At 41.1% G+C, this 15067-nt stretch overlaps 1 protein-coding gene and 1 long non-coding RNA gene across 2 annotated transcripts; both read left to right on the plus strand.

Annotated features, from left to right (window-relative positions):
• Positions 1-986: 986 nt before the first annotated feature.
• Positions 987-3358, plus strand: srek1ip1 (SREK1-interacting protein 1). Its single transcript, XM_040185015.2, has 5 exons — positions 987-1225; positions 1512-1559; positions 1716-1862; positions 1954-2032; positions 2350-3358. Exons 1-5 carry the CDS (start codon positions 1213-1215, stop codon positions 2585-2587), a joined length of 525 nt encoding a protein of 174 aa, XP_040040949.2. The 5' UTR covers positions 987-1212; the 3' UTR covers positions 2588-3358.
• Positions 3359-14301: 10943 nt separating this feature from the next.
• Positions 14302-14728, plus strand: LOC144411404 (uncharacterized). The gene is made up of 2 exons (XR_013468564.1): positions 14302-14369; positions 14581-14728. It is a non-coding gene; the product is annotated as an uncharacterized LOC144411404 (long non-coding RNA).
• The last annotated feature ends 339 nt before the right edge of the window (positions 14729-15067 follow it).

Below are 15067 nucleotides of genomic sequence, written 5' to 3' on the forward strand. Positions count from 1 at the left end.
GTGGAATCTTAAAAGCTATTGTTGTACAAGAAATAATGATTTGCAATTTCATCAATAAATCAATCATTCGTATTCGCACAAAAAAGGCTTTAAAGAGTGATGATAAAACACAAATGTTTTTCTATCATAATTACATTGTTGTGCACATCGGCTTCAAAACAAGTAACGTTACCCATGTGTGGAACTTTAACTGTCAGGGAGCTTATTATGCGGCTTCACCCGATTATGTTACACTGACTGCTAAATCTGTCCGTTTTTATCATAAATCAAGTTAATTACAGTATTCAGCAGAAATGTCACTAAGACAGACGTCATCAAAAAGACCAAGATTGTTTGTTTGTCCATCTGTGTGTTTGTGTGTATCAAATTCACAGACACGATGACGAAGGCATGAGGCCCACACATCTGTCCACAATAACATGTCGGTATGACTGCCTGCCTTCAACTAACAATGACAAAAACAACAACTGGCTTTACTGGGAAACCAATTAAGCATCTGGCAAATTTTGTTTCGGATATGGGTTATTTTTAGGAGAGTGTAACTTTTTTTCAGTTTAAAAAAAAATAAATACTCAATGTAATTTTAACAAACGGTTTCTTAAACCATGTTTCAACGCATATTAAATTAACCTGTATCGTTTATATTTCCTTAAATAGTTTAAAGTTGGATGTAATATCTGAATATTGTCTACTGAACCGCAGGCTCGGTCTTTCGAACACCACCGCGTGATACATGCTAGCTAAAGCCCGTTGCTCTTAGTTGTTCAGATAGAAGCCTGTTCATTATTCACACAAACTTAAATAAAATCCAGACAATATATTTTTTCTCATCACATCCACGTTCTGAACATTGTGTTTAAGGCTTTGTTTATTTGTTCATCGAACCTTAATTGTTGTCTGTTTGCATTTTGTTTTACAGCTATTCAACGCTACTGGCTTTATGCGAGGCTACTAGCAGGAGCAGGTCCTTTAAAGCTTAAACCAACGCAATCTGTTGGGACTCCGGACCACCTGGGGGCGACAACACGACGACAATTTAGTCTGCAAGTGGGCCAAGAAGAAGAAGAAGAAGAAGAAGAAGAAGACAGAACGAGTAGCTCGTTCAACAAATGTTTCCGGCCGACGGTTATTTTGCAGTGAAGACGGGTGGAAATTTTAGTTGATTTGCGGTCTGATAACGTTTACTTTTCCGGCTTTACCCTGGAGAACCAAATGGCCGCCCCAGGTTGGTATGAGACGTCCTCGGATTAATAAACCGTGTAGTTCGCCCCGGAAGTATAACGATGGCGAACGAAGTGGCGCTAACATTGACGATGGTAGTCGATGCATTTGTCTTCCCACACGTGTAGCGTGACATCCACTCTTTGTGGGAAGGTTATATTTGTTGTCGTTTGTCCCCCTCATACGAAATGAATAACACGTTAGCTACGTGCACGCTTGCTACTGTACGCACTAAACTAACGTTAACCAAACTAAACCCTAACAAATGTGTATTTGTTAACATCTCGTAGGTCCTAATAAGGACAACATCCGGGCTGGGTGCAAGAAATGTGGATATCGTAAGTAAAACTTTGACATTTGAGTCATTAAAGGAGGGTTTTATTTGTATGTGTTAATTATCTCATAATTAGCCAAATGTAAACTTGTATACAAGTGTTCATAGTTGTTCATCCATGCCCTCCTGGAATTGCAATCATTTTATTTTTTTCTCTCAGCGGGTCACTTGACCTTCGAGTGCCGGAACTTCGTCCGGGTTGACCCTCAGAAAGACATCGTCCTGGACGTGAGCAGCACCAGCAGTGAGGAAAGTGAAGAGGACGCACCTGCAGCCCGAAGCAATGAGAAGCTGGGCCGGAGCAGAGGTACAGCGATGGGCCTCTCTAAAACTAGACCTACGTTACGTTATATCCATTAAAAACATGCCTTGACTTCTCAGTTTTCAAATCTGTGCAGGTTCCCGTAATGATGAAAATGATGCGAGAAAAGGGCGACACAAACGGAAGAAGAGCAGTGACCGAAAGTCAAGAAAAAGGTAGTTTTCCTACCTTGCACTTTTTATGTTCAATCCAGTCCCACCCTGTCCAACGCTGTTTTATACTTTAATTAGTGCTGGAAAAACATATGTCTAAGCCCTATCCAATGCTCACAAAAAAAGGGCTGTTAACGTCATTGTTGGCGTTATAAATGCGTTAACGTGGCAATCCATCAACACCAACAATTGAATGCTTGGTTGCTTCATTTCCCTAAATTTAAATGATCAGACAGACTTTGAAGTTGAGATGTGTTTGCCTTTTGCAATATTTGGGACCATTTTATAGTGATTTGAATTATTTTTGTTCTATTCTCCAGATCTAACTCGTCAAGTGACGAGACTACAAAGAAAAAAAAGAAGCGCAGCAGTTCCCACTCCTCATCGGACGAGGAAGGGAGGAAGAAAAAGAAAGTGAAAAGTCGGAAGAAGAAAAGCAAAAAGAACAAAAAGGAACACGGGAAGCATCGGAAAAAAAGGGAGAAGAAGAGGAAACAAGAATCCTCCTCTTCCCCTTCTGCGTCTTCCAGCTCGAGTGAATCCTCAGACAGGGACTGACTGTACAGTGTCGGGATCTCCAACATCCATGAAAATGGTCCTTGGTATAAGGCCCTTCACCTCATCAAGGGTTTAAATGATGAATTAGTCCAAAAATACCCTTAAGTACGTTGCCTACAGCGGATACGTTTTATGCCATCATGCCAGTGGGGGAAAAAGTCTTTGGAATGCTCTGAAGAAATTTCAAAAAGTACAAATCCAGGGAACATCTGTTATATTTTGTTTTCTTTATAATGTTTCCGTGTGCTGTCGTGTAGATTTTACTCTGAAATACATTTTCATCCTTCGATGTCTTTTTTTAAATTTTATTTCTAGAACTTGTACCCAAAAATATTTTAAAGTGGACCAATTTAAATCCCAACCATGATTTGACAAGTGTTGCCATGGACAACAGTAACTTTTATTCTGTGGCATATTTCTTTTGTCTACTGGTGAATTTTTCAAGACAAGAGATGTTGTACTTTTGACACTTGGCTAAATGTTTAGTTTGTACTTGAGCTACGACGGCTTTACATACAATGAAACCTACGGAGGTGCTCGTGAGGCCGTGTGTCTGCTGGTCATGTGATTGTCAAAGAAGAACCTCCCTCATCATTTGGTCATTCATAGACTTTATTCCACACACATTGTGTGTACGTTTTTGGCCGTCATTGTCTGAGCCTCTTTATACAGCTGTTTATTTCAGATGCACAATATACCACTTCTTCAGTCTGTACCTTTTTAGTCATCCCCATTAAGTGTTCTTTTATTGTAGTAAAATATATATTTGTATCTCTTCTGTCTCTAGTTCTTTCTCCTCCAGAGGGCAGCAGAACACCTTCAACGTGAGGGTAAAGGACAGTAATCTTTCTGAAAATTAAATATGAAAAGTATTTGTGTGGCTACGGTAAATATAGAAAACATATTTCTGTACACTGGAAAAGCAAAAGTGAGGTATTTGTATCAGCAACTATTTTGTCTAATATGACGTCATGCCACACATTCCATAAATATTTGTGCTATAATATGTCAACACTTTAATAATTCTGAGTCTTAATTTGGACGTGAAGCTCAGTAACTACACAGTTCCTTGTATCCTGAACCATTCAAATGTTTTACGCAAACATAAATTGAAACATGAATGTGCATCAGGTAAATAGACGATTCATTGACGGCACAGGAAAAAGGGCCCAGAGGAGGCAGAAGGAATACATCAGTTTGTAGATGTACATACGTTAATACTTAACTCATCTGAGAGACTTAATGTATCTGGTACAGCCCTCCACTGCACTCCGTCTTTACTCCGCCTAGTGGTCGTGGTGTGAAAACGGTCGATTACCGAGCTGAATCCACTCAGCTGCCATCACTTTAACTTGTAATGTGCATTGGTGAAAGACAGACAGACCTACGGGAGTGTTACAACACACTGCCTCTCTCTTGCTTCCTTTGCCAAACAATCCCAAAAAGAGTAAATGTCAGGGGGGAAATTACTTAATTTATATTTTGTTCAGGGAGATCCAACGCACCCTCTACCTTCAGTGTAACCCCCCATTTCAGACTACCATGTGCTGAGGAACCAGGGCCGTTTACAGGAATTATTTGATTCTATTCCACCAACTCCTTAGATATTCAGAGGGCAGATTCAACAAATTTGTCAACTGAGACTGTCAAGAAGTCAATACAAACTCTGGGAACTGAGAATACGTGATGTCTCATGATCCATGTTCTCAGTCTAGTCAATGTCCCGTGCTGTAAAATCATTGGAAAATGTTTTATTTAGGAAGGATAGGAAGCAACTTTGTAGCTCACTGATTAACTGGTCACCTCTAAAAATATCCTAAGCTTGTGTTAGAAAATGGCCGAGAATGGTTAAAAATGGCCGAGTACTAATAAATTCTAAAAAACAAATGGCACATTAATTACAAGCATACCTGTATGAGTATATATACAATGCCATTATATGCCTAATATGCTTGCTGCAGGCGATAGTAAAGTGTTGACAAAAGAAACTTGGAGAGTGGGAAACTTCACGATTGGCCATATGGTGAGAGGACAACTTGCTGCAGAGGAACAAATGAAGTTGAAGGAGCGCTGCCATGTGCAGCCACACTGAGCGAACCATATGCTGTTTGTGGAAGAGAACCACTAAGTTTTCCTCTTTTCATCAGCTCATTGGTTTTTACCGAGCCTGTTGGGCTGCAGGAAAAGCAGCGAGCAAATGGGACTCCACTCAGCCATTTAAATGAAAATAAGACGCTCAGAGGGATGTTTTGGGGAGCTCAGCTGCAGTGGAGCGGAGACTCAGCCTCCATGTGAGCATCTTGATGTCAAACCTTGCTGCACAATACCTGACCAGAATCACCCCATTGGGATAAATTAACTCATTAGCATCAAGTGCGTTTTCAGCGCGTGCATTTGTTGATAGAACTGTCGTACGTTGCTTGGGCTTCTTGGTAGCCTCTGTGCTGGTGTCTGTTTTTAACCTTTTTTGCTCTTTATTTTTTTCCAGCAACGCCCTGCTTCAAATTCACACAGTTACATTTATCCGACCTGGGAGCGACCCAACACAACCGCAATCTCCTGCTGGAGCCGGTGCACAGCTCCACGTACAGTTAAAGGCTTGGCACCTCTGTGGTATAGCCGTGGAAGAAGGATACAGATCGCTTTGGTCTGCGAAGTCAAACCTGAAACCTTTTGGTTGTGAGTCCTGCTCCTCTTAACCTTAAGGACACCACCGCTACACAGCAAAGCATATCCTCCCAGAAATAAAACGAAAATCCCTTATGCTGCACTTTGGTGGGAACAACCCAGGCTGAGAGATGGCGCCGGTTTTGCATCTGTAACCACTGTTGAAATATTATTTCAGAGGCAAGCCGTCCCCGCATCTTGGAGCACATTGAGACAAACCCTTTAAAAATGCATTAGGGCCAAGGGGCAAGTCAGAGGCTATACATTTGCAATCGATTTAGTTCCCGCAGCTTAGATTTCGTTCTTCTCTTCCTCTCCTGGCCCCCAAAACCATGCCGAATGTTGTAAATGACCTGTAGGATAAATAGACAGCAGGCCCCAGCCATCAAAAGTGGGGGCTGTATCAAATAATTCATTACAGGAAGCACGTTTGACATTCTTCCAAAACCTGCTGAGAGAGAAAACCAGAGGGCGATCGGGGTGAGTCTCTCCTCAGCGCGCTCGCTTTGGTCAAAAGCTCATTTTCCTGAGGTCTGTTATTACCGGCCTCGGTCCTGGGTTCCCATTCAGAGTGGAGCTCGTTCATATAAACCTTGAGGTTTTGAGGCATCGCTGGGCGGACTGGGTGGCTTTCACCAGGGAATTGGAACAGGGTTGCATTGGATCCCGATAGGTCTTTTTACGGCTAACCTGTCGTTGGACCGGGCTGCCAGGGGAGGTGATGGTGGTTCTGGAATACGGGTCAGTCAGAACGCAGGATGTGTACGCCTCGGTTCTGTAAACCAGAACTCCCTCTGATGCTTCTCTGCTTACCGTTTCATTTCTTCGTCATTTTATTTCCCAAGAGTTTTTCCAGATTAGTCTTAATGATTTATATTGTTATAAGTATATTATTCTACCTCAATTATCTTTGCATAAACCGTGATGTAAATCTTACATTTGTCTGCATATTCATGCTTAAAATACATGAATAAAAGTGTCACTTATGAAAGATTTTGGGATTCCACTATTTTGTTTAAGTTTTAGCTCCACGTGACAAAGGGATGATGGGTGATACATTTCTGCCAAGTTCACTCTGCTCTCATACGTATCCAGTGATCATCATGGCAACTGGTTTAAAGCAGAGTTGAGGGCTTAATTTGATCATATTTGTAAATAACCATAATGTGACTGTTATTCATTTTTCACTGCATCTTCCATAATAATAATAATAATAGGTGCTCGTCTCAGTAGCCTGTGAGCGTACTTTATTTTTTGATCGGTTCTATACACTCCTTCCCCTCAATTAAGAAATATTTGAACTCAAGATGACATGGAACACCATCCCAAGCTCTCAGACAAAACCAGCCTTTTCCAAAAGGTTTCCGTCATGTTGTGTTCAGCACCTCAGCGCCGAGAAGAGCCCAATCACCTTGTTCTTAAAATCCTACTATTGGCAGTTTGGAAGAGGTCGATTTCACACACGCACGCTTTTGACTTCTCACTCCTTTTCTGACCTGATCCATCCGTCCCACTGAGGTCCAGAAGGTGGCAGGAGTGGCACTGCTGACAACGTACCGGCAGAAAAAAAACTCCCAATATGTATCACCAACCACTCAACAGCTTCAGCACCACAAGTCTTTCCTCACTGCTCCCCAAATGACGATGGACTTTTTACATCAGACACATGTGTACTTTTTCACAGATGAACAACATGGTGTCATCTCTGTGTTGGGACACGTCTGCTCACTCTTAGTTTTAATTGTTCTTTCCATTCCACATTTATATGGAAAGTGTTGTGTCCTTGTTCTGTCCCTTTTTGTAAGAGAGACATCAAACAGGGCAGGAGGGGCATGATGGCTTGAACTTGATGGAGATGATTGTTTTTTGTCCTGTCACACTGTCACAAGCCTCAGCTCCCTTCTTTCTTTTGAAGGGAAAGCTTAATATAAGACAGAAAACTGGCACAGATGTCGTCACTTTTTGTGACAGATGTTAATGAATGTTTTTACAGTCTGTTGGTCGCTTCAAGTGATGTTGAAGGTGTTTACCAAGTTTAGCAACAAATGGTGTTGGTTTTTGCAAAACCATACATCATTTTAGCACATTCTATTTATATGCGCTCAGCATATAATTTATTTTTAGATTTTTGGGAGAAATGAATTGGGAGTTTGCGGTTTTCTCCGCAAATTAGAGTAGTACAGTAAACTACCACTGTACATTTTGAATGTGTAGCGAGTAATACTAAGTCATACCTCACTTCTCCTATGTGACAAAATGAAAGTGTGTTTTAGGACGATACATTTAGGAAAAAGCAAATTGAAATGTTGGAATTTCAACCTTTAAAACGCCATCCTCAGAAGATTGCCCTGTGGAGAGACGTTCTAATCCAACATTCAGCCTCTGTGGAGCAATTGACTTTGAAGTGTTTCATCTAGTGCGGCATCTTGCCCATAAACTGCCCACGGTTCCGATGACAAAATGAGCAGACGTGTGTCATTTTCAAGGTGTTTTCCTGGAGTGAAATTGTTCGTAAAATTGGATAGAGAAAAAGAGGAGATGGAGGAAGAAGCAGGAGGAAGAGGAAGAGGCCGAGGAAAGCCTATTAGCCAGTGGGGGAGAGTAAAGTCCTGTGCTCGCTAAAATGTTATTCAAAGGATTGATTATTCATTCTGGCCTGTGATGAGCCTAGATTTAAATTCTGAACACTGATGCAGTTTAGTATTGTAGCAATTAATTGGTACATTCTGGGATAACCAGAATACCACAAAAGCAATTTACCACAAAACAGCTCTGTCTGAATATCATTGTGGTTCACACAGGGAAGGCTGGTTTATCTTCAACTCAAGGGGGGGCTTCTTCTTCCAACCACTGTCAGAAAATAGCACAGCTCTAACAACCTCAGTGACTGTCTTTACGTGGGTTTATGGGAGAACCAGAAAGATCCAGAATCAGTCTGAGCCGTCATTGTGGCCAGACGTGCAGTTTCCCACCACTCTGCACCATCTACAAGCTAATATGAGAAAAAACAAATCTCTCCCACAAGATCCATCTAGTAGCTGTTGTAAATATTTGTTAAATCTCAAATGTATTAGCTGCTTTAATCATAGCTTTTGCATGAGTTCCTCTTTTATGTGCATTTCTTTTCATTTGACGTCTTTTTGTTTATTTTAGACAGCACGTTTTCTAAGAAGGGAAAAGCTGAATCAGTTTATAGATGTTTTAAAAAGGTGACCTTAAACTAAATATTGTATTTTTCTCCAGTTGGCCTTCCAAATCTTACATTGTGCGTACGAGTTTACCGATGTGGCGTGTGTATCATTGACAATGTCAAGTGTCTGGGCCTTACAAATCCCAGTGTGAAAATAACTTGGTAGGGAAATATCATTCTGGGTTAAAATAACTGTAAGTTATGTAAAATGTAATGTGGTAAACATCCTGTTTGGGGTTAAAATTATGACCATATAATAACGACTTAGATGGATGCCTTTAATTACAAAACACCCTTGATTAGGATATTCTATGACCTTAAATAACCCCCCACGTTGGTTGTACCGTACTTTTATTAAAGATTTGGCAAATTTAAGATTCTGCACAAGAGTAGCTCTTTGAAAGTACTTCTACATTTTCTGTAGAAGTACTTTAAATATCCTTAAATACCCTTTTTTTTAATCACACAAATAGGAGCCAGTCCAGCACTTGTATTCATTACTTGTGTAAGGCTACTAATTCCCACTGAATAGCCCACACCGACCTGTTTTTAGGTCTGAGCTGGAGTATTGTCGTTTTTCATTCATGACTTCAAACAGACCAGTTGCCAAAATTGGTAAGGAGCACAGCCACAAAGATGATGGTAACCAGAGATGTTTTCACAATAATTCCCTCTTGGATTTGGGTGAAACCACGCCAGCACATGGGAAAGTCAGTTTACTTAAAACAGTGAAAAGGGGAAAAAGAGAATGAAAGACACAGAGATTTGGAGGGAAAATTGGAACATGAGAGCATATGATGATAAAGAAAGAGTCTATGAGACTATGAGACATGCAGTGACAGTGCTGAAAGTGATGGGGAGATTTAGAGCTTAATTTGCTTCATGAAGTTCCGCTTGTGGACAAGTGTCACACATCAGTTTACAATAATGAATATTAAAACACTTTAACCACTCATTTACTCTGAACAAATTGAAAAAAAGATGTACAAAAAGGTTAATGGCTAACGGATGGATATATTACTGTGTTGATCAATATCTGTTTCATACACACGATAATACTTTCTTAAATACGTAACTGTGATACAGTTAATGATGCACAAAATTCTTTCCACATCTACTAAAACTGGGAAAACAGGGAAAACACTAACTCTGGTATCAAATTACTTCTAGTAATTAACAGTGCAGTGAATTTAAAAAAAATAATATATATACAAACAGACACCTTCTTAACAATTAACCCATCAAGTGCAGATGTGGGGAGAACGTGGGTGGACAACTACTAAAAGCCTTCCTTGGACATAAATTACCGTTGATTGTGTACAGAGGGAGGACACTCTAGTCTAAAGGAAAGGGCCATTGGAGGCAGGGCGCCTGAACCTGATCTACTGTCTCGGTAAAATGGATTGTGTAGTTTCACGTGGTTCTCTTTTAACAAATCAGATTTAAGTGGCTCAGGTATATCATGACCGTTAATACTTGATTGAATAAGCTTTATTTTAGAATGCATCGATCTATTTTACCCTGTTGCAAAAGCTAAGGAACATATTTCCAGCAGGGGGATCTGGATGTTTGCATGCATGTGACAATTATATGCATGCACTTTGAACATCTTTCTATATTTCAATCTAAACATAAGTGGCAGTGATATACAACAATGAAGCAATAGCTCTACAGCAAAGCTTGTATGCATCATTGAAACAACCAACAATTAAACTGGCTCCTACAAGCCAAACACAAAACAACAAATAGTTGTAACAATGGTACAAACCTTCTTCCCATACTTTATACCCACAAACTCTTGATAAACATTTTCAGCTACATTACCAGCCTGATACAAACCATAGCACACTAACAGTAAAAAATAGCGTCGGCACTGTCCTTGGTGCTGAAAACTTCCCCCCAGTCATTTGAAAAAATAGTAAAAAAACAACAACAACGCATATGGTTCAAAGTTTAGAAATATATATCTCAAAGCACTAAACACGCATTTTGTTTCTTATAATATCAATTTCTATTTAGGTTTTGGAGTGATTATTTTAATGTTGCTTGTCTCACGACAACTTGACTGTATTTAAAAGAAGACTCAAACTTAATGATTGAATGATTAATGATCAGTGTTAAAGAGGCACAGAGTGGAGGAGAGCAGTTTGTTCAGTGGTTGAAAAGGCCGAGTGAGACTGAGTCAGGCTCATTCCTGATATAAGATTCTCTTTAGTCTTTGATGTTGCTTGATGCTTCTGTCCTGAGTGCTGGGTGGATCACTCTAATCTCTGTGTTTAACATCTAATCGTTTAGTGGGTAAAGGGTTCCATTTCCAATAGGATTGCTTATACATTCTTTGGATATAAGAACCCACCAAATGAACTTGCGTTATTTTTAGCGTCAGCAACAGATGAGATATGTTCCTCTGGGCTCCTTTAAGGTGTGTGTGTGGGGAGGGGGGGCAGCCACAGGTAGTAGCCGAGTGTGTGTGTGTGTGTGTGTGTGTGTCTGCGCATGCAGGGGGTGTACTGCAGACGAGGTCATCCATCAGTCCAGGGCTGGCCTGGTGCTGAAAGGGGCAGCGTTGAACTGCCCTGATTGGCCGCGGCCTGCAGAGGGTCACGTCGTTCTCTCTCTATGGCTAATTATGCCAGTGGGGGTTGTGAGTAATGCAGTAGTTCAAAATACAACTGGCTTTTCTCTTGCTGGGAAACCCCCCTCCTGCAAATATAGCATGATTTTTACTTTTACTATTACACTTTTCTATAGTTCTATATCTTAGGTTGACTTCAATCATTATTCCCAAAAGAGTTTCAGTATACAAACCATGGAAAAACATTTAGACGTTACAAAAAGCATTTGAACCATTAAAAAAGTTTTTGTGTCCCATGAAAAACTGTGTGTAAACATTAAAATGTTGTCACCCGAGTTGTGAGCCGAGAGAGGCACTCTGTTTTGAAATAAGTTGCAAGAAAGTTAAAGTAATTTAGGCCACAATCGCTTCCTCAACCATACAATAATTCAGTCTGAACCAAAGAGATTTCATTCAATGGATTTGAACAGTAGTGGCGGCCGATACTTACACCGTTACTTTGTAACACAGGGTAGTATGAGGGAGCAGTTCAATCATCAATCAAACTGGATTTACATTCTCAGGTTTTTGTGCTCTGTTGGCAGCTGCAATTTATGTCTGATTAACAATTCAGAGTGAAGTGCTTCTCCATCTCCATTCTGGTCCCGTCCCCGTAAAATCAGGAACTGCACCATAGTACACAGCAAAAGCTTAAGAAATAGGAGAAAGGAAGGGAGGCGAGGTTGAATAATAGGACTGGGGTAATGGATGGCTGCTGTGTGTGTGTGTGTTTTTGTGTTTGTCTAAACGTGTAACTCTGTAGAACTTGCTTTGCCCCACTGCGTTAACTTTGAGCTAGATGTCTTCGCTCTGAGGGCAACTGCCAGAATGGACACACTCCTGCACACTCTCTTCCTCCTCAGCTTGACGTTTGTCCTTAAGGCAGCGCCGGATGAAAACAAAAATAACAAAACAACAACGTGGTAAGTGAATTATGTCTTGGGCGGGGGTTGATCCAAAGGCTGAATATATTATTGTTTGAAAAAGGTCACAGTAATTGGAAACCAAAGCAGTCAACCTTGAGGTTTTTCCACATTCCCGTCTCCCCAAAATCAATTTAAGCAATTTTAAATTGATGATGTCACTATTTTGATCACAGCAACAGTTTGATCTTCAGGCTGCCAACTCATACTTTAAAGATAAATGTACTCAGTGAGGGGCAGTTGAATCAAAAGATTAAACTTGTTTCCTTTGGACCTCCAGTTTGACAGATTGAATTAGAATTCAAAGCGGTTCGGTAAGGGAATCATTTCCCTTTGGCAACATGGAGCAAATTGAAAACCTGAAATACCCGGTAACCTTTTTACAGATTGTCTGATCTTTGTTTAGACGGTGGGTACTGTTGTGAGCTATTATCCAAGAAGTTTAAACTGATCTGTATTTAAAAACCGGAGCTTCCTGTTGAGACAAAGACATCCCGGTTCTGAAATGAGCCTTTTCACTCAAGGCTGAGCAAGTAAACAACTACAATTTGCCATAACTTTGGAAAGTAAGGATTCCAAAATCTATGTGAATACACCTAAACTATCAAAGCTTTGTCTAATTAAAAGCAGTCAAAAGGTGAGTAGGAATAAATATTTGAATGTTAATACTATTTTTAGAGGATTAAGTCTCGTTTAGAGGCACATTAACAGCAAAACGTACTCTCACAAATGCCTTTAGACATAGAATTATGATACACATAAACAATTTAACAAGTCATTAATCTGCCATGTTTACCTGTTACTAGTCTGTTTTCAGGTTTTTGAATTTCGATTCAAATAAATTCTCAAAACAACACATTTGTACATGTAGACAAAAGCTTAATGATTTAAATACATGAGAAATACCCCATATGCATTGTGTTGAAGGGGTCTTAAAGGAAATGCAAACTCCTAGTTCATACATCCCTACACCCTGATATATATATATACACACCCTGAAAAATTCAGTGACCTCAGATGAAATACTTTTATATATAAATGTATTATTAAAACCAAACTGTTAGACTAGACTGGTAACAGTAGCCATAATGTCATGCTGCACTAATGCCAATGAGTGGTAGAGGAGCAATTGTTCGTCCTTTGTGACAACTGAAGGCATTAGCGCCATCTGTATACAAAGTAGCATGGATATTTGGTCCTACTTTTGGTTTCAAAAAGGTAACAATAAGCTGACAATTGATCCATTGACATCCCAATATGCTACTGTATGTAGGGGGAGAGCTTCTTCTCGTTAGGGTGAGTGAATTGAATTTAAACTGTATCAAAACACCTGCGTCCTATAAACAGGTCACCTCCCTGCTGTAGGTATTTCACAATGTCCTCCAATGGTAGAAGCCAAACGGGCACTCGCCCGCACATACCAACTCAAAAATTCCAGCTCCCTGCTTTCATTAACCTGGGGACTTTATGTTTATGATGAAGACCATATTTGTCCAGGTTTCCACCTTAACTGACAAACAACACCGTATTTTCCATTACTGCCCTGGGGAAGGGAAAAAGTAATTTAGGCATTTGCACTACACACTTTTGTAATGGAACATGTATTTGTGCGATAGAGTTATGATTTGGGAATTGTTCTGTATCCCTCTATTATTTGGCTATAAGATCTTTCCTTAACTTATAGCACAACGAATAGGGAGCCAACAGGAAACCTAACGATGAACAGGGATTTCCATCTTGGTAAGGGGATGACACTGGCGCCCTTGTGAAAACCCCTTGTGTGATAGAGTGACGTCATTGGCCATGTTATGTCAGTCTGATGGATGTGGCTCTATGGGATCACACCCATCAAGGGTTCACTGTCTAATAATAGCAGAGTATTACCATGACTGTCGTCCAGAGACGGTCGGTGATTCCCACAGGCTGTCCCACCATTAGCAGTATTGGCCCGCTAGCTCTTAGCCACACATAAATCCCCACGTGAGCGCCCCAAGTTGAGAATGAGAAGGCAAAACCATTCTTCAATACGTCTGTACAGCACCCCAGTGCCCACGTCTGGAGATTTATCACAGCTCCGGTTTGCTTTTCAGCCTCTGCAGGACCCCCATAGTCGTAGTAAATTGCCAGGCAAAGGTTTGACTGAAGCACTAATGATACTCTCCCGGCAACGTTGTTGACTAGGAAGCCTCAGTGATCCACCATAAAGGAGGAGAAATACAGCAGCTAAAACACATTTGGGACGGCCTGCAGTTCTTTTCTTTGGTACTTCCTGAACTGTGGGAAATCCTTTCACACAGCGAAGCTGTCACAAACCGACGTTACCCGTCTCCGGAATACTAAGGTCCGAAGCTCGGGATCCCAGTCACCCCTCTGTGGCACGTTACAATGGTTTGTGCCACTCGGGATCAGCCCACTGAGCGGGCGCGGCCACTCCCACCAACGCACCTGTGGCTCGTCTCTCATCAGGAGAGGCTGGGCATTTAAGCTGCCGAAGCCTCAGAGTCCGGTGCGAAGTCTTGTGCATGTTGCCATCACATTCTGAGCGTTCTCTAGATATCCTGTTTCTGCCTACCTGTTATTGACCTCTCCTTTGTCCCAGACCTCGTTCACGCCTGCCTGACCCCCGACGGTACCTCTGCCTACCTCTGCGCTCCCGGCTCTCGACCCCCCGCCTGACCTCCAGCTACGACCTCGCCTGCTCCTTGTCTGTACCCCGCTAATAAAACTGCGCTCTGCGCTTGAGTTCACTCTGGTCTCTTGTGGTGCGTTACAGAAGCATCCTGAGGATTCCCTGCTAGCATTTACCTGCCCGGCACTTTGGCTTTTATTGTGAGATCCCATGTTAAAACTACTACACTGATTTCTATTTTTGGGGGGCCCATACTGGGCTGGGTATTGCAATGTTGCAACCAAAATAACTCCATAAACTTTTAGTAGGAAAGTTTAATACCTATGCGGCTCTTGTGTGGTCTCCTTTTCATGATAAAGGCCTTATTTTCCACTAACGTTCTGGAAACTGAAGCTCTAACACAAGCACTACAGTAAAGTCAGTGGAGTCCCTTGTTTCTACAGAGAGGCCCGGGGCC

This window comes from Gasterosteus aculeatus, chromosome 8 (assembly GCF_964276395.1).
Source record: "Gasterosteus aculeatus chromosome 8, fGasAcu3.hap1.1, whole genome shotgun sequence".
NCBI lineage: Eukaryota > Metazoa > Chordata > Actinopteri > Perciformes > Gasterosteidae > Gasterosteus > Gasterosteus aculeatus.